Here is a 15833-nt window from a genome sequence, read left to right as displayed (position 1 = left end):
AACAACTGTGAGCTTAAAAAATGTAAACTGTGCAAATGAATGGAACGCTTTTCTGCAGATGTCCAGAAGAGCCCACGAGTGTAGAATCCACTGTATACACACACACACACACACATACACACACACACACACACACACACGTCTGTGTGTGCATTTCTTGTTAGTGTCCTGTAGTTGGCTCGCAGTAGTTCTCAGAACTGCCTAGGCCCCGGACAATCTAAAGACTCTCTTAGAGAAGAGAGGGCAGCGCGGGGCCCACCACACATGTGGGCATTCAGAGAAAATGCATTCTAGTTCATGAGGGAAAAACACTTGTGTTATCACTACGAGCTGCCATAGGAGCAAATAAAATATCACTGGTTTTGGCACTAGGGGGATACGTGGAGGACCACAATGAAAAAATCCTGCTTCATTCACACTGGGAGCATACCATCATGAAAATATAAGAGCTTGGTAAAAATTTAAATAGTGGTAAATCCTTTAAATTCAAAATCTTGTCCACACCAAAGTTTACAGTGGACCCAAAATAAGTATAAAATAGGAATATTCAAAATATCCCACTATGTAATTTGGATTATATCTTGATGATAATTTATAAGCTTCTTGGACCTACTACAGCTGTCTCTCTATGTGTGTGGTGGGGCTGGGGGAAAGGGGGGGGGGTTTTACCAAAATCCACAGATGCTCAAAACTCTTATATAAAATGATGTAAGGTTTGCATATAACCTCCACAGATCCCGCCCCCCCCCACCCGTACACTTTTATTTATTTACACTTATTTTTTTGGCCACGCCTGAGGCATGCAGACATTCCCAGGCCAGGGAGCAAACCTGAGCCACAGCAATGACCCAAACCAGCGCAATGACAATGTCAGATCCTTAATTTGCTGAGCGACCAGGGAACTCCCTTCCCATATACTTTAAATCGGCTCTAGATTGCTTAGAATACCTTATAATATAAATACTATGTAAATAGTTGCCAGTAGATGGCAAATTCAGGTTGTGATTTTCAGAATATTCTGTCAATTTTTTTCCCAAATGTTTTTGATGCAAGGTGTTGAACCCACGAATGAGAAACCTGTGGACACAGAGGGGCAACGGTAATTGTTTTTAAAGTGTGGCTGAATCAAATGAATTAATTTCCAAGGGGGAGGGAGCATTTTAAACTTCAGTTTCCTTTTGCTACAAAACTAAATCATCATCTTAAAAAACTTCCCCAAGCCTCCTAAAGGTTTGAGATACATTCATAGGTGAATTGCTGGTTACAAATTAACTATCAAGAATCTTAAAGAACTATGCCTATAACCCTGAATTCATTAAACGTTTACAGATCTAGACTGAGAAGATATATAAACAGATCATCAACTAAATTACTGGGCCTCTTTCTTTACTCTAAACATTACTCTTGACCAAAACTTAAACTCGTCATTACTAGGCTGACCAGGCTGAACATATTAGCTGCTGAGTATTTTACTAGTTCAGCTTCTGTAAACAGCCACTGACCTAGGAAAATTCAAGTCACCTAAACAAAGACAAAAAGCCAGTTTGCCCTCTTTCCTTTCTGGCTGCTTGCCCTGGACTAGGGTGGGGCAGGGGTGGGGGGTGGGGTGGAGTGTCAATTCTCTGTGCTTCTTAGAAAGGTGTGGTCTGAGGACCCTGAACTGTGAACCAGGCAGGCCTGGATTCTCTCTAAAGATTCAAAACCCAACCAGCTATTGAAATAGCTGGCACCGACAATCAAACACTTGGAAAGTGCTAATTTAGGTATTTTTCTTGTGAGCCAAGTTTTCTGGATTAATGCTTGGCTATTCAACTTCTAGTACCAATTCTAAAAACTTATATACCTATGCTTATTAAATTACTAAAAAACACCATCAAATCCTCGTATTACCAATAGATGCTGTCAACTTTACGTAGCATTCTAAAAAAGGCAAAGTTCCACTTGCAAGAGGGCCAGCCAGTCCTCCCACCCTGGATGGCACAGCTGCTTCCCTGACCTCAAGGCTCAGGGCACAGGGGCCATATGACGGGCTTTCTGAGCCCCACATAGCACATGGTGGACCCTCAACGCACAGCTGAGCTTGCCACCAAGGAAACGGCGAACACGCAGCACAAGCACTCAGTGCAGAGTGGCAGGGCAAGAAGGTGGCCAAGTAGAGAGAAAGGGGCCAGAGCAGCATTGCAGGGTCACATGCTCAGCTTCCTAAAAGCATGACTCGACAGGAGGGCTGGCCCCTAGGGGCAGGGAAGAACCATCTCAGTGGCCTGCAGATAACAGAGCTTTTCTCTTAGCTGAGAACATGGGGGGGAGGGGGCTGCTTATTAAGCATCCTGGCAATGTTTGGAGGCTGGACAAGGTCCTTCTTGTTCTGACACATGCTCCTCATCCAGACAGGATGCATTCTGAGTCAGTCTCCCCACCAGGACTAGGACTGATCCCCCAAACCTGGCACCTACTGAGAGCCAACAGGACAGGAAGGCCACTCTGCGCACAAGGCTGATGGAGCTCATGTTTCCACACAGTCGGGCCTCCCTTCCTCCTACGAACAGTTCAGCCCCTGAACCCAAGTAATTCACTCAAAGGACCCTAGGCAGGGACCAACAACCTGGGGAGAAAACCCAGCTCACGCCAGCCCTGGGATGCGCAAATGACTATGTCTTTAAGATTCTTCTGCTGGACACTGTGACACAGTTGGCTGTCCAGGTCTCTTCCTTCCCCTGCTCACTCCTGGATCTCTCTGGCTCAGGATTATCACCCCACAGTGATCACGGGTGTTTCCAAACAGAACATATTCTCCCCACAAGTCCCCCCCACAGCCAGGAGTCTGCTCGGATGACAGTACACCAGCAAGGACAGGATGGGGGTCCTGGGCCACTTCTGTCCCCTGACACGGCCACCAGGGACGAGGCAGGAAAAACAATGAATGCCAGCCTTGATATCCACCGGTCCTCCACAGAGCTTGGCAGGGAAGAAAGGTGCATCGGTGATCTGAGGCTCCCCAGAAGTGGAGCCTGTGTGCAGTCTTTGTGGAAGAGAGCCCAGGCAGAGGCCTCACAGCCCAGTCAACACAAACCAGAGCTCTGGATGGTCCACTTCCCAGAAAATACGCGGCAACAGACATAACATACATAACGCATGAGGCGAAAGACCCACCAGGCCCCCAGCGGCACGCCCTGGAAGGAGACACCCACCTTCTCCTAGCTGTGAGCACCGTCAGGGGCACAGCTCGTGGGGAAAGGCCACCAGAGGCCACAAGAACTGCACCCCTCAACCCTCCCCTCTGCCCAGCCAGGCCACACAGGGGCCACCTCTGGATTCCTTACTCTGGGGCCAAGGCCCCAAAGGGAGCGACAATGACTGAGCACAGGGTCAGCAAAGAGGGAGCCTCCCCAGACAAAAGGCCTGCCCTGCCCGGCCTGCCTGCCCTGCAGGTCCCACAGCACAGCCCCGCACAGGCCCCCACAGCCAGGCCCAAACTTGCTCTCACAAGAACCAAGCCAGCACACAAAGGAAAAAGCGCCCAGGGGAAATCTAAAATGGAACAGAGAGGCTGGGGTTTAGTGTTCCACACCGAGTAGGGTAGGATCGGGGACTTGATCATCCCCCTAGAAAATAAGCTACATTTGTTAGGGGTTTATTTGTTTCTTCTGAGGGTTGAAAAGTAGAGATGCCTGGCACTGCCTGAGGAGAAAGCTGGAGAAATCAGATATGGCACTTTTCAATAAATATTTTAAAGCTTCTGAAAGAAATAAGTGGAAAAGAAAAGCAACTGCTGTAAGGCCCATTTTGCTGTAAAAATTATTCTGAGGGAAGAAAAATACCACACCACAAAATACTTTAAAAGAGAAAAGACGAAAAAGACAAATAACTTAACAACAACAACGAAAAACAAAAACCTGTCCCTGTAGCCACCTTGGCCAGCTCACATTCTGACACATGAAGCAAAAACTGAGCTCTGAGAGGGAAGCTAACTTGCCCCCCACAGCACCCTATGCCCAGACACGCAGAGAGACGGACACAGCCCAGGGGCCCCAGACCCCACGCAGCACACGGCACTGAGCCCTCACCACACAGACATGTTGTCACAGACTGGCCCGGGCGCTGTGGATCCAGAGACCCACGGATCAACTCCACAAGCACTGCTGCTCATTTACTTAAGAAATCAAGTCTCAAGCCAAATTACCTCACACGGGTCTAAGGGCCACAGTGCTATCAAGTGAAAGTGGGGCCACCCGTCAGGTCCAGGGAAACATCGGAACCTCCAAATAACTCAGGAAGAGGCGCCGCCTCCCATCCTCATCCAAGCCAATCTCTCCCTATCTCCCCATCGCCCACCAACTTGCCTGCCCTCAAGTTAAGAGATCCAGTTTTCAAATAAAATGGTCTAAAGAAACTGGAAGGAAAAGCCTTCACAAAGAAGAGTGATGAATGCCCAGACTCGGCCCAGACAGCCAACCTACAGTTGATGACAGTTATTTACAAGGGGGCGTTATCAAAGAAAAATGGTAGCACTCCCTAGAAGACTCACAACTTTTTTTTCTTTTTCTCTATTTCTTTTAAACTTTGTCATAAAAGCCAACTTACATTAAAATATACTTACTACAAGACAACACAACTAATAAAATATATAATAAACTTACACAAGTAGAAAATTCTGAGGTATTTCTGGTTTGAGGTGGTCTGTGGTCGTGAAGATTCAATTCTTTTACTTTTCAAAATTTAAACCTCGGAAGCCACATAGCAAAGCATGTGTGTATATGTGGATGTGTGTGTTTTGTTTTTTAAAAAAATTTGCATGTTTCATAAATTAAAAAAAATTCAAATGTTGAAACAGCAGCATTAGGAACATTCACTGACTAGAGCAAGGCTATGGCATAATAGAGACAGTTTTTCGAGTATGCACCTCTTTAAGGGGTCTGGAGAAAGCTATGTCCACGTACCACATGAAGGGACAGTGATGTCACCACACAGGGCAGAGCCAGTGCTGCAGGACTCTGGGGCTCTCCAGAGAGGCAGGCCTTGGCAGGCCCCACCCAGGAAATCCTCTCACCCTGCTTGTGCAGGGCGCCCCCCCATGGGCATTTCCCTGAACTGCTCCAGGAGGAAGCAAGGTACAAATTTCAACTTTTCCTCCATTAAAGATATTTACAGTATCACGTCTTAATGAAGAACATACTCAGTAAAACGTGATGATTTCTACCCTTGCCTAACCTTAAAATCAGGGCAGAAAAAAATGTTCTCTCCTACGCCCAAGCCCAAATTAGTGGAAAAAACTGGTCAGGGCCAACAGGTGGGTCAAAGCCACACCTGACTTCAGACTTTCTCCAAACCCCACTCTCGCTGTTAATGCTCAGCCTCCTCACAATCCTTCCCCGCGATTCCTGGTTACCTGAGAAGTAGTCTCATGGCCAAGGATGTTGCTCCGAATGTGCCCGAGTCCAGTGTAGCTGTGCCCCCACCCCCCACCCCCAGCTCTGTCCTCCCCTTCCAGCTCCAGTCCAAACCATCCTCATCTTCAGCCCAGTTTTCCTCGGTCAGGACAACACCCGTTAATCCGTGAAAGACACGTCTGCTGCTTCTTCAACTCACTGTCTAAAAAGGGGAAAAAAGAGTAAAAGGGACAGGGCAGGGGGATGGGGGCAGAGGGAACCTCCTCCTTTGAGGAAGATGTGTTCTTATGTAACAGTCTTCAAAGGTTTCTCTAGGTAGAGTTTGCAGCATTAAGGTTCCTAAGACAGGAGATGGGTTTCTTTGTGTCACAGATTCTGAGACGACAAACAAAGAGAAAGCGGGAAAAATGAACCCCGAGGGCGGGAGGTGGCCGAGGCTCTTCAGCGGCGCTGGTTCGGCATTCACAGCTCAGCACCTCAGCGCCTGCTGACGCGTCCACTGTTTGCGATACAGTAGAGCAATGTGCTGGTAAAAACTGATCCAATCCCAAAAATAATATTAATAATAATAATTATAATAATTATAATAATAATAAAGTCAAGGTAAAATAGCAGCTGCATTTTATGTGTTTGTTGGTGTTATGGGATTTCCAAAACAAAACACAACTTTTCTTTCTCCTTTCCTCTTCAGAGCCACTGAGTCTGGAGGTCCACGTGTCCTGGGCTTAGATGCTCGACTCCTTAGGGGGCAGATCCACATTGGTGACAGAGGTCACCAGGGAGACAAGGCAGTCCGAGGTAGTGCCGTTGACCGACCTCCGGATCAGGGACACCCGCTCCTCCACGCAGCCCGCCGACAGGCGAGCCTCTGCGTCGTGGTCCCAGCACTCCTCGATGGTCACACAGAGCTGGGCCAGGCCCTGCACCACAGCGGGAAAGAGGAAAAAGACTCCCTTGCTAGTGGCCCTCAGTGAGGACAAGCAAACCGGAGATGTTTCTGAGGACCAGGCAGAGCCCACCGGCCCACCCGCAGGGAACTGGGGGGGAGCTCCCCGGCCGGCAGTCACCATCCTGAGCTCAACGGCCTCCTTCACAGCCAGCGACACAGAAAGTAAGGGGAACCCAGGGCCCTCCTGGGGCGAACACGACTGCCTGCTGTTTGAAAATTGCAGAGCAGCAATTTTCAAACTAAATCTCAGGAGAAGTCCATATCACACAAGGGCCCAAAGCACAGTCACAGTGGGGACGGAGGAGGGCTGCATCCCACAGCCCCGGATCCCTCCCCAAAGCCCAGGGACAAAGCTTGACACCATGTGCTGGAACCAACTGTAAGGAGCTGGGAAAGGCAGCAGGACGGGCAAACTGTCCTCTTCTAGGAGCTCTCGGCTGGCTTAGCACCAGGCCACACTCGGATCTCCCTGGACCTGCTCCCCATCAGGGAACTGGATTGGCAACCCCAGCATCTCTGCCCCGGGAGACTGAGAAGTCTCAGATAGAGGATCAGACTTTTTTTTTTTTTTTTTGCTTTTTAGGACCATACCCGAGGCATATAGAAGTTCCCAGGCTGGGGGTTGAACTGGAGCTGCAGCTGCCAGCCTATGCCAGAGCCACAGCAACATCAGATCCGAGCCGCGTCTGCGACCTACACCACAGCTCATGGCAATGCTGGATCCTTAACCCACTGAGCAAGGCCAGGGATCAAACGCGCAACTTCATGGTTCCTAGTCGGATTCATTTCTGCTGCGCCACGACGGGAACTCCCTAGAGGGTCAGATCCTGGCCCAGCTTTCCTCTCCCCATGCCCGATTTTTCTCCACATGCATGCAGTCTTGGGTTCCAGGGACAGCACAGTAGCTGAACTTGGCTTTCACAGTGCGACCCCTAACTACCCCTGACCATATGGTAAGAGTACTAGCCCCTAGAACCCCCAAGGATGTCCTTTTTCAAAATAAACCCTGGGGGAGCAGGGGAAGGACTCAATGGAGTCAAAGGCAAATACCCTTCTAAGATAGGTAACCATTTACATTGCTGGGGGCTTCTGTACAGTATCCCCGATGTGGAGGGGCTCAAGTGCCATGTGGCTCAGCCCAGGCTCAGAAAATGATGAGGGCAGAGAACAGAGATTACTTCGTCAGAGCTAACTCATGTTAAACACTCATGTGATAGGTGTCCCGCCCAGAGACATACAAGTAATTCCTTCAACCTATTACTACCCTGCGGAGACAGAGGCTCAGAGAAATAAAGCACTCTGCTGGAAGTCACCCAGCTGCTGACTGGCAGAGCCAGGATACCTACCTACATGTGTCAGGCCCAGGGCCGGTGGGCTCGCCCCATGCCAGTGATCCTTGGGGGCAACCCAGGCCCTGATGGAGCCCACACTCTCTGGGCCAAACCCAGCTCTGCTGCTCTGAAGGGCACAAGCCTCCCCAAATATTCTTCTGGTGGAAGGAAGGCAGTGCACTAAGTGGCCTCTGACCAGGCTGGGGGGATGACAACTGTCCTGCTGCCTGAGGACCCCCTCTCTGCCCCTGCACCCCAGGGCCCTCACCGGGTGCTTTAACCAGTGATCCTTGATGGCAGGTCGCATCTTCTTGTGCACAACCACCTCCTGTAGCTCCTCCAAGGACGGGTGCTGACCAATCTCCTCCTCAAAAGGCAGCATGTACTCGTCCACAGGTCCTGGGGAAGAGAGTGCCCAGTGGGGTCACCTGAGGGCTCTGCCCCTCCCCACCCCACACCCAGGAAGCTTGGGGCTCCAGCCCGCTCACCGTCGGCAGCCTTGCAGCGGGACACGAGCTCCCACAGCACTAGCCCCATGGCGTACATGTCAATGCGCAGGAAGGCGTCTCTCTGGAAGTTGATGGCTCCCTCGAGCACCTCAGGGGCCATGTACCTCCGCGTGCCCACCTGTGCGAGAACAGGGAGGGTCTGCAGGCACTGACCACACACTAATGCACTTACAGCTGGCCCTGAGAACTACACTCCATATGCACAGCAGGGCCATCGACAATGATGGCTGTTCCTGATTCGCCACATCCACTGGGCGGGAGCACAAGGGTCAGAATGTAAATTACACTTCAGGGATAATTTTCAAGTATCATTAGAGACAATGGTAACCGAATGTGGAACTGCTGCCTCTTTACTCCAGCAAAACCACAAGGGGCTACACAGATGGTGTGTATTTTGCAGAGATTAACATCAAAAAAAAAAGGGGAGAATACTTTAAAATAATAATAGCAATTGTTCTAGGATGATTTAAGCTTAACTTTAGGTTAGTTATTGTAGGTTTTTGGTTTTGGATTCTTAGTATATTCTTATCTATAATAATAATACATATTTTTAACGCCACACCCATGGCATATGAAGGCTGCCAGCCTAGAGGTCTGGAGCTGGAGCTGCCAGCCTACACCAGAGCCACAGCAATGCCAGATCTGAGCCGCATCTGCAGCCTTCACCACAGCTTACAGCAATGCCGGATCCTTAACCCACTGAGTGAGGCCAGGGATGGAGTCTGCGGCCTCATGGATACCAGTCAGATTTGTTTCTGCTGAGCCACCATGGGAACTCCATATTTATAATTATTTTTACCTTGTTTGATAATTACAACTGAGAGTTCTCCACTGGCTCGGCAGGTTAAGGATCTGGCGTTATCACGGAAGTGGCTTGGGTCACTACTGTGGCATGGGTTTGCTCCCTGGCTCAAGAACTTCACATGCCACAGGCGCAGGCAAAAAAACAGTTAGAATGGAAAGAGGAAAAAGAATCTGTTTCTCACTGATAGGCCCGGGAAGCCACACTACGCTCTAGGCCTCACTTTCCCCACTGGTGAAATGACAGCATTGCTCTGAGCTCTCAAGGTAACCCCTGCCCCTGCACCCTGCCAGGTGAGCACCAGAAGGGCAGGGTCCAGCCCAGTGCCAGCCCCCATCTTGCACCCCTTGAGGCCCATTACCTGCCCATGAGTGTCCCCCGGAGGTTTCCCTGGCTCAAACCGAACAGCCAGGCCAAAGTCAGCCAGCACAGCTGTAAGGTCACTCTTCAGCAATACATTCTTGCTTTTAAAGTCCCTGTGGAGACAATGGACTGAAGTGGAGCTGACATGTGGTCCAATCAACCTGGTTCTTAGCTTCCCACCCTGACTCCCAGAGACCCCAGCCCAGGCCATTCCACCATATCTGAGGAACAAGGTCCGCACCAGCTCATTTTTAACACGGGCAGAGGGCATTCCTGGTGGTCTAGTGGTTAGGACTTGGCGCTTTCACCACTGCGGCTCAGGTTTAAGCCCTGGCCTGGGAACTAAGATCCCACACCAAGCCATTGCATGGCGCAGCCAAAAAAATGATGAGGTGAGAAAAACAGTACCTATCTCACAGGGTGGTTATGAGGCTTAAATGACTTGGTGTTTCTAAGTGTTCAGAGCACTGCCTGCCATTTAGTGAGCACTGTGATGAGGAATTAACAAAGTGACTCCTAAAGCATCAGCCAAGGACCCCAGAGAGTCCCTGAGGCATTTCAGGGGATCTGCAAGGTCAACATTCTTTTCATAATAATCTGTTATTTGCCTTCTTAGAAAATCCTTGTTCTCTTAAGAATATAGAATCTTCCAGAGGCTACACACACGTCATCGCTCTGACAGTTAATGCAGTATGTGTGCTCCAATACAGCAAATATCAACAAACAAAACCCACAAGAATTAAAGGGACTCTAACCAAAAAGTTAGAGAAGTGGCTAAACCAACCCACCAACCAAAGTAAAAGAGTCAGCACTTCCTCCTGTGGCCACTGGAGGGCACAAGAAAACTGACTTGCAAGGTCAGCCTGCAGGATGCCAGTGAAAGGCAGAGGAAGGGCCAGGAGGGCCCAGAGTTTTGTGTAGTCACCTCTGAAACACCACATAGCGGCTAAGCCTGTTTATGAAACTGAGACCCCCAGGCCCTGTTCTCACCCTCCAACCCTCTCTGCAACTCCAAGTCAGGCGCAGGGAAGGCAACTGCTAACCCAGGTACCTGTGGGCAATAGATGGCTTGTGGCCCTCGCCACGGCACCAGGGCACGTCCTCGTGTAGGTACGAGAGGCCTCTTGACATTGTCTCTGCCACATGACACAGTTCATTCCACGTGATGATGTTCCCCTTGAGGTAATCTGTGAGGGAGCCCTAGAGGAGACAGCACAGGCTCTGGGCACAGGACAGAACCCAGCCCAGCCCAGCCCAGGAGGGCTGTCTCTGTGGGCTATAGGCTGGAAGCGATGAGGCCACAAGGGGTTGGAAAGGCGCTGTAGGGGGTGGTGATCATGAAGTCATTACTATTCCTAAGAAGTGATCCCAGGGGTAGGGTTTCTGACTGCACACCTTCACATCCACAGCCATGGAAAGCCACAGGAGGGCCTGTTCACCTACGTGGGAGCGGGAGCCACAAGCATGGCTCACCTTGTCGTGGAAGGCCGTGATGAGCCACAGCTCCACCTCCAGGTTGGAGCCTCGCTTCTCAGCGGCAATGAACTGTAGCAGGTTCTCGTGCTTCATGCCGGGCGTGCTGAAGATCTCCCGCTCACTCTGCCACGACTGCTTGTCCTGAGGCGGGGAAGCAGCTGAACTCCACCCTGCAGAAGTGCCCCACCTGCTCCCCCACCCCTGCCCCCACCTCAGCTTCGGTGAAGGAGGCAAAGCAGAGCTGTGCCAGGCCCAGGACCATAAGCCAATAGTGATGTGAGCACTGAGGCCAGCATCTGATTGACAAGGGGCCACTGAGGTCCAGAGACCACCTAATCAATGAGAAGCAGAGCAGGCCTGTCGTCGCTAAGTGTCCCGAGCAACTGCTCAGGGTGGCCTGCTGTCCAGGGCCTCTAAGCAGAACCTGATGTCAAAACAAATTCCTGAAAACCAGAGCAGACTGCGGCTTTGCAAAGCACTACCCTAGCCCCACTCCACCCCCATGGGCCCTGGGATTGCCCTGGAGTGGCAAACACTCACCTGGAGTGGGAAGATCTTGACAGCCACAAAATCATTCATGAGCTGCGCTTTCCAGACACAGCCGAAGCGCCCCCGAGCCTTGATTTCAAGCAGCTGCAGCGGCTTCAGGCCCACCAGAGGGGACGGGGGTGGAGGTCCAGGGTCCTGGAGAGATCAAGGGCTTAATAGGACCTAGCCTGGCCTCCCCACCTCTATCCCGCCTTACCCCAAGCCAGCCCCGTCTCACCTCATGGATGTCCACGTGGCCATAGGGAGGCTTGCGATGCCGGTACATCCAGAAGGCCAGCAGGACTATGAGGGAGAGGCCCCCGATGGGCAGCAGCGAGTAGGCCAGCACAGTGAGCAAGGTGGGGGCTGTCGGGGGTGGCTCGTACGTGACTGGGGGACACATGGAGCCCGGCGTCACACAGCCCGCCTACCACACACCTCCAGGGCCAGACCAGAGAGCCCTGCAGCTGCTCCCCACCCAGCAGGAGCTGAGCGCTCCGGGACCTCAGCTGGCCCACGTCTCCTCCCCGGTGGCCCTCACCTTCTGGGCCCCCTGCCTCAGGCAGGTGGGTGAAGCGCTCGTTGCAGAAGTTGCCTTCACAGCAGCAGAAGTACACCTGGGGGTTCTCCTCGGTGGCCACACACTCCTGCCTGGAGGCACAGTTTCCCATCCGCCCCTCAGTTGAGGGGCACAGACTCCCCGGGGCAGCCCAGCCAAACCCCTCCCCAAAGAGAACCCCACGGGGAACCACCGTCCCTAAAGCAGGAAGTCAAGAGGGCCAACCAAGGGTGGACACGCACTCAGAGAGACCCGGTACCACCCTTGCTGGCCCAGGAGAGCCCCTCCTCAGCCCTGGCGGCACCGACTACCTGTCGTAGCAGTTGAAGTCGTCTAGCCAGCAGCCCTTCTTCACAAGCTCGATGGTGCCTGAGCTGTTGCGCCAGGAGGCGTAGCAGTGTAGCCGCTTGTCCTGCTCACCCTCACAGCGCTCCAGGCCACTCTGGTTGGTGCGCTCCAGCTCCCAGTTGGCGTTGTAGTAGATGCACTCCCGTGTCTCGGCCTCCCCACGCCCGGAACCTGCGCCAGGGGGAGGGAGATGCTGAGCCACCCAGGCCATGTCAGGGAGGCTGGCTGGCCAGGGCTGGACTCCCCGGCCGGATGCACAGGGAAGGGCTTTACCGGCTCCTGAGGCTCCTGAGTGGGAGTGGGCCTGCAGCAGTGAATGGAGGGGCCCTCAAACCCCAAAGCATGTCAGAATCACTGTTAGGGTGCAGCAGAGAGTGTTGCTAAAAATGCATATTTCTAGGCCCAGCCCAGACCCATTCAACTAGAGTGGGCCTTAATCTACATTTTGAACCACCCCTTCTGTCTCAGAAACTAGGAAGGCACTTCCTGCCGCTGTCTCAGCCTTGTCCCACACTCACCAGAGTCCTCCAGGGAGACAATGCTGGTGTGTGTCATCGTCCCCCAACCCCCACCAAAACACACACCCCTGACCAGACCTGATGAGAAACAAGCACCCTCCAGGGTCCCTTCTGCACCCAGAAAACAGCACCTGCGCCTGGCTGGACTGGAGAAGGTGGTAAAGGATCAGGAAGGGTAAGGCTCCCAGCATCACCATGGGGGAATGTGTGCACCAAGCGGGGCTGGCTGGTGGAGAGCAAGGGTAACAGAGGATCCTCCCAGCTGGGCTTGGTCCTCAAGACCCCTGCAGGTACTTCCTACCCACTCCCGTTCCCCTTCTGCCCTGTGCATGGGCCATCCAGGTCGCTGAAAACTTCAGCCCAACTGCCCCTTCAAACACAGCCTCCAACATTTACCAAGTCCATTCCTCTTACCATGCCCTCCCAAAGAGCCCCCAGTCCCGGCCCCCAAATCTGCCCCACTGTCCCCAGGACCCCTACAACCCTGTGGCCTTTTGCATCCTCCATTTACCCAATTTATCTTCCTTGACTATTGCTTGTTGTTGTTTAAAGGATTATTTCAGACATTCAAGTCTAAAAATAATATAACTAAAAATAATCCCTAAGAGAAAATAATGTAATGAACATAAGAAACAAAGCAAATGTGCTTGAGGACTGTATTTTAAACAGCCTTCCCCTCAGTAAAGTTGATGAAGGCAGAAGCCATGCCTGTCGAGTGCTAGAACTGGTTCTGGACACAGGTGGAATAGATGGATGGATGGAAGGACGGAAGGAAGGATCTATGGTCAGACACAAGGACATAGTTATCTCCTGGCTAGAGCAGGATTTTGAAAGGAGGGGACAATAGGGCAGCCTCAGCCTATAAGCCAAGCCCCCGAGCCTCAGAGGAGCTTCCATCCCCCCTCAGACAACAAGCCCCTGCTCCCACATGTGACGTCAGGAGCCCAAACAAGAGAGGCCACTAGACATCAAGAGTGGTCCAAAGCTGGTCTAGCTCCACTCTGCAAGCTGATGACCAGGCAGGGAACCCTCTGGACACTACTGTGGGCAGGATCTATGTGGATACGGCTGGGAACCCCAAACCTCAAGGCTCCAGGTAGGACCGAAGGGTCCAGGATGACATTAGACCCCCACCTGACAAGATCCTCCTACAGGCTAAGTGAGAAAAAGGTGGCCTTGACTGCATTCAAGTCCTGGTGCTGACACCTCCAGCTACCCTGTGCCTCTGTGTCCCCACTTGTGAAAAAGGGGGTGATAACAGTACTTACTGCCTTGGCTGTTTCAAGAACGAAATGACTTAAAGAGTGGTTGGAACAATGCCTGGCACGGCTGCTGTTCTATCAGAGCCAGACCCCTCCCTGCTACCTATGCCATCTTGTCACAACACAAGCCTCCACCCCATCAAGCTGGCAGTGTGTACACCCACACCTGCAAGAGCTTTGCATTCAGAGCCCCGGGGGGATCAGGGGAGACTGGGAGACACCATGCCTCCCCCCACCTCCAGCTCAGGCTCTGCTGCCAACTGGAGAGGGATCCCCTCCCCATACCTCTTCTGCACACACTCAGCTATTTATAGCCTCTGGCAACACTCCAACCACAAGGCCCTCTGCCTTTTACCAGGCATGGGGCTCCTGCCCACACCCACAGAGCCAGGGCCCCAAGCACAGCAGGCTCCCCCGACCTTAGCCCACTGCCCATTTCTGCAGGAGAGGAAACTGAGCACCCCCCCCCCAAAGACACTTGGGCAAGGGGCTGGCTCTACCCCCAAGCACCAGCCAACCCAACCTCTGGCCTCCAAAGGAACCAGGTATCCAAGCAGCAGTGTCTCCAATGGGCAGTCCTTAAGTTCCAAGGGGGCTACACCTTGGTGGAAAGAAGTCCCCAGTGTTCCCCAAGCCCTCAGAGCAGAGAAACCCCGCTCCTGGACACACACCACCACCAAAAGAACATATTCAGGTTCCACTCAGAACCCACATTCCAGGAGGTGGATGAAGCTACATGGACCAGCTGTGATACTTGAGGTCTGTTTCCCAGGCCAATCAGCCCTGGATGCACTGGGCTTGTTCCAGTGGTGAGAAAAGAGGGAAATCCACTGGGGAGGGGGAAAGAGAGAAGGAGTCTTGGTGGAGGGTTTGGAGCTAAAGCAGTCACACCTCCCCTGGGGTCCCCGAACTCTGGGATGGAGGTGCGCCAAGCCCAGCCAACATCTCCCAGAGGTACTACAGACCCCAGCAGCAAGTGGGTCATTGCACTCTGCCCTTGGCACCTGGAAGCCCCTCAGCAGCCCCTACCTCCCTCTGCAGGCACTGGAGAGTGACAAGACCAGGATGCATCTCAAGGCCCATGTCCCCCACACTCCCTCAGGCCCCTGGCACCAGTGCACCCTCCCAGGAACCACCGAGGCTGAGTGAGGCAAGCCCAGCCTTCTCCTCGTGGTCCAGCCTTCAGGTCTGCCAAGAGAGAGGCAGCCACCGCCTGCCCCGCAACAGTGACCACGCTCCCTTCCTGGGAGGCCCTGCTTTAGATGCTAACCAAAAGCTAGCTGAGCACCTGCTGTCCCAGCAGGCTCAACCAGAGGACCCAAAAAGGGTCCTGAAGGTGAGGGCTCCCAGCGACAGTATCTGAGCTGTAACTCCATGTGGATGCTGACTCCATGTTCCCCAGTCCACAGAGGAGCATCTTCACTGCCTTGCCCACGACCAGAGGGAGGCTGGCCAGGTGTAGTAGGGGCCACAGACAACCGAAATGGAGGCAAGAGCGTGGGCTAGCACCACACACACACACACACACAGGTGTGCACATACAGACCATGGAATGGCACATACAGACAAGAGGCAGGAAAAGAATCTAAAAATGTGCCTCTATTTCATCTCTGAATTTCTTTCACACAAGAGAGTAACTCTATCCAAGTTATTTACTAAGAGTCAAAACCAGGTTTTGAACACAGGCAGCCTGGCTCTGGAGTACGTGCCTTTCACGTGTTCTGTGATGCCCCCACCTTTGGTTCTTTTTAGGGCATATGGTGGTTCCCAGGCAAGGGGTCAAATCAGAGCTGCAGCT

General features: G+C 52.4%; 1 protein-coding gene across 2 annotated transcripts in view; it reads right to left on the bottom strand.

The window, feature by feature from the left end:
- Positions 1 to 6076: 6076 nt before the first annotated feature.
- Positions 6077 to 15833, bottom strand: part of ACVR2B (activin A receptor type 2B) — a 28157-nt gene continuing 18400 nt past the window's right edge. The window contains exons 2-11 of one of the 2 annotated variants that reach the window (XM_013981457.3): positions 12219 to 12426; positions 11890 to 11999; positions 11587 to 11738; positions 11361 to 11504; positions 10818 to 10961; positions 10396 to 10544; positions 9343 to 9457; positions 8159 to 8297; positions 7939 to 8069; positions 6077 to 6310 (exon numbers count right to left, since the gene is read on the bottom strand). In XM_013981457.3, coding sequence (XP_013836911.1) covers positions 6116 to 6310; positions 7939 to 8069; positions 8159 to 8297; positions 9343 to 9457; positions 10396 to 10544; positions 10818 to 10961; positions 11361 to 11504; positions 11587 to 11738; positions 11890 to 11999; positions 12219 to 12426 — 1487 coding nt within the window. In that variant the 3' untranslated portion in view covers positions 6077 to 6115. 2 annotated transcript variants of the gene reach the window in all.

This window comes from Sus scrofa, chromosome 13 (genome assembly GCF_054392235.1).
Source record: "Sus scrofa isolate SSC_HxYL_T2T_F1_AM1 chromosome 13, Sscrofa_HxYL_maternal_Yorkshire_Landrace_v2.0, whole genome shotgun sequence".
NCBI lineage: Eukaryota > Metazoa > Chordata > Mammalia > Artiodactyla > Suidae > Sus > Sus scrofa.
The sequence above is the reverse complement of the archived record's forward strand: the minus strand, read 5'-3'. Positions and strand labels throughout refer to the sequence as shown.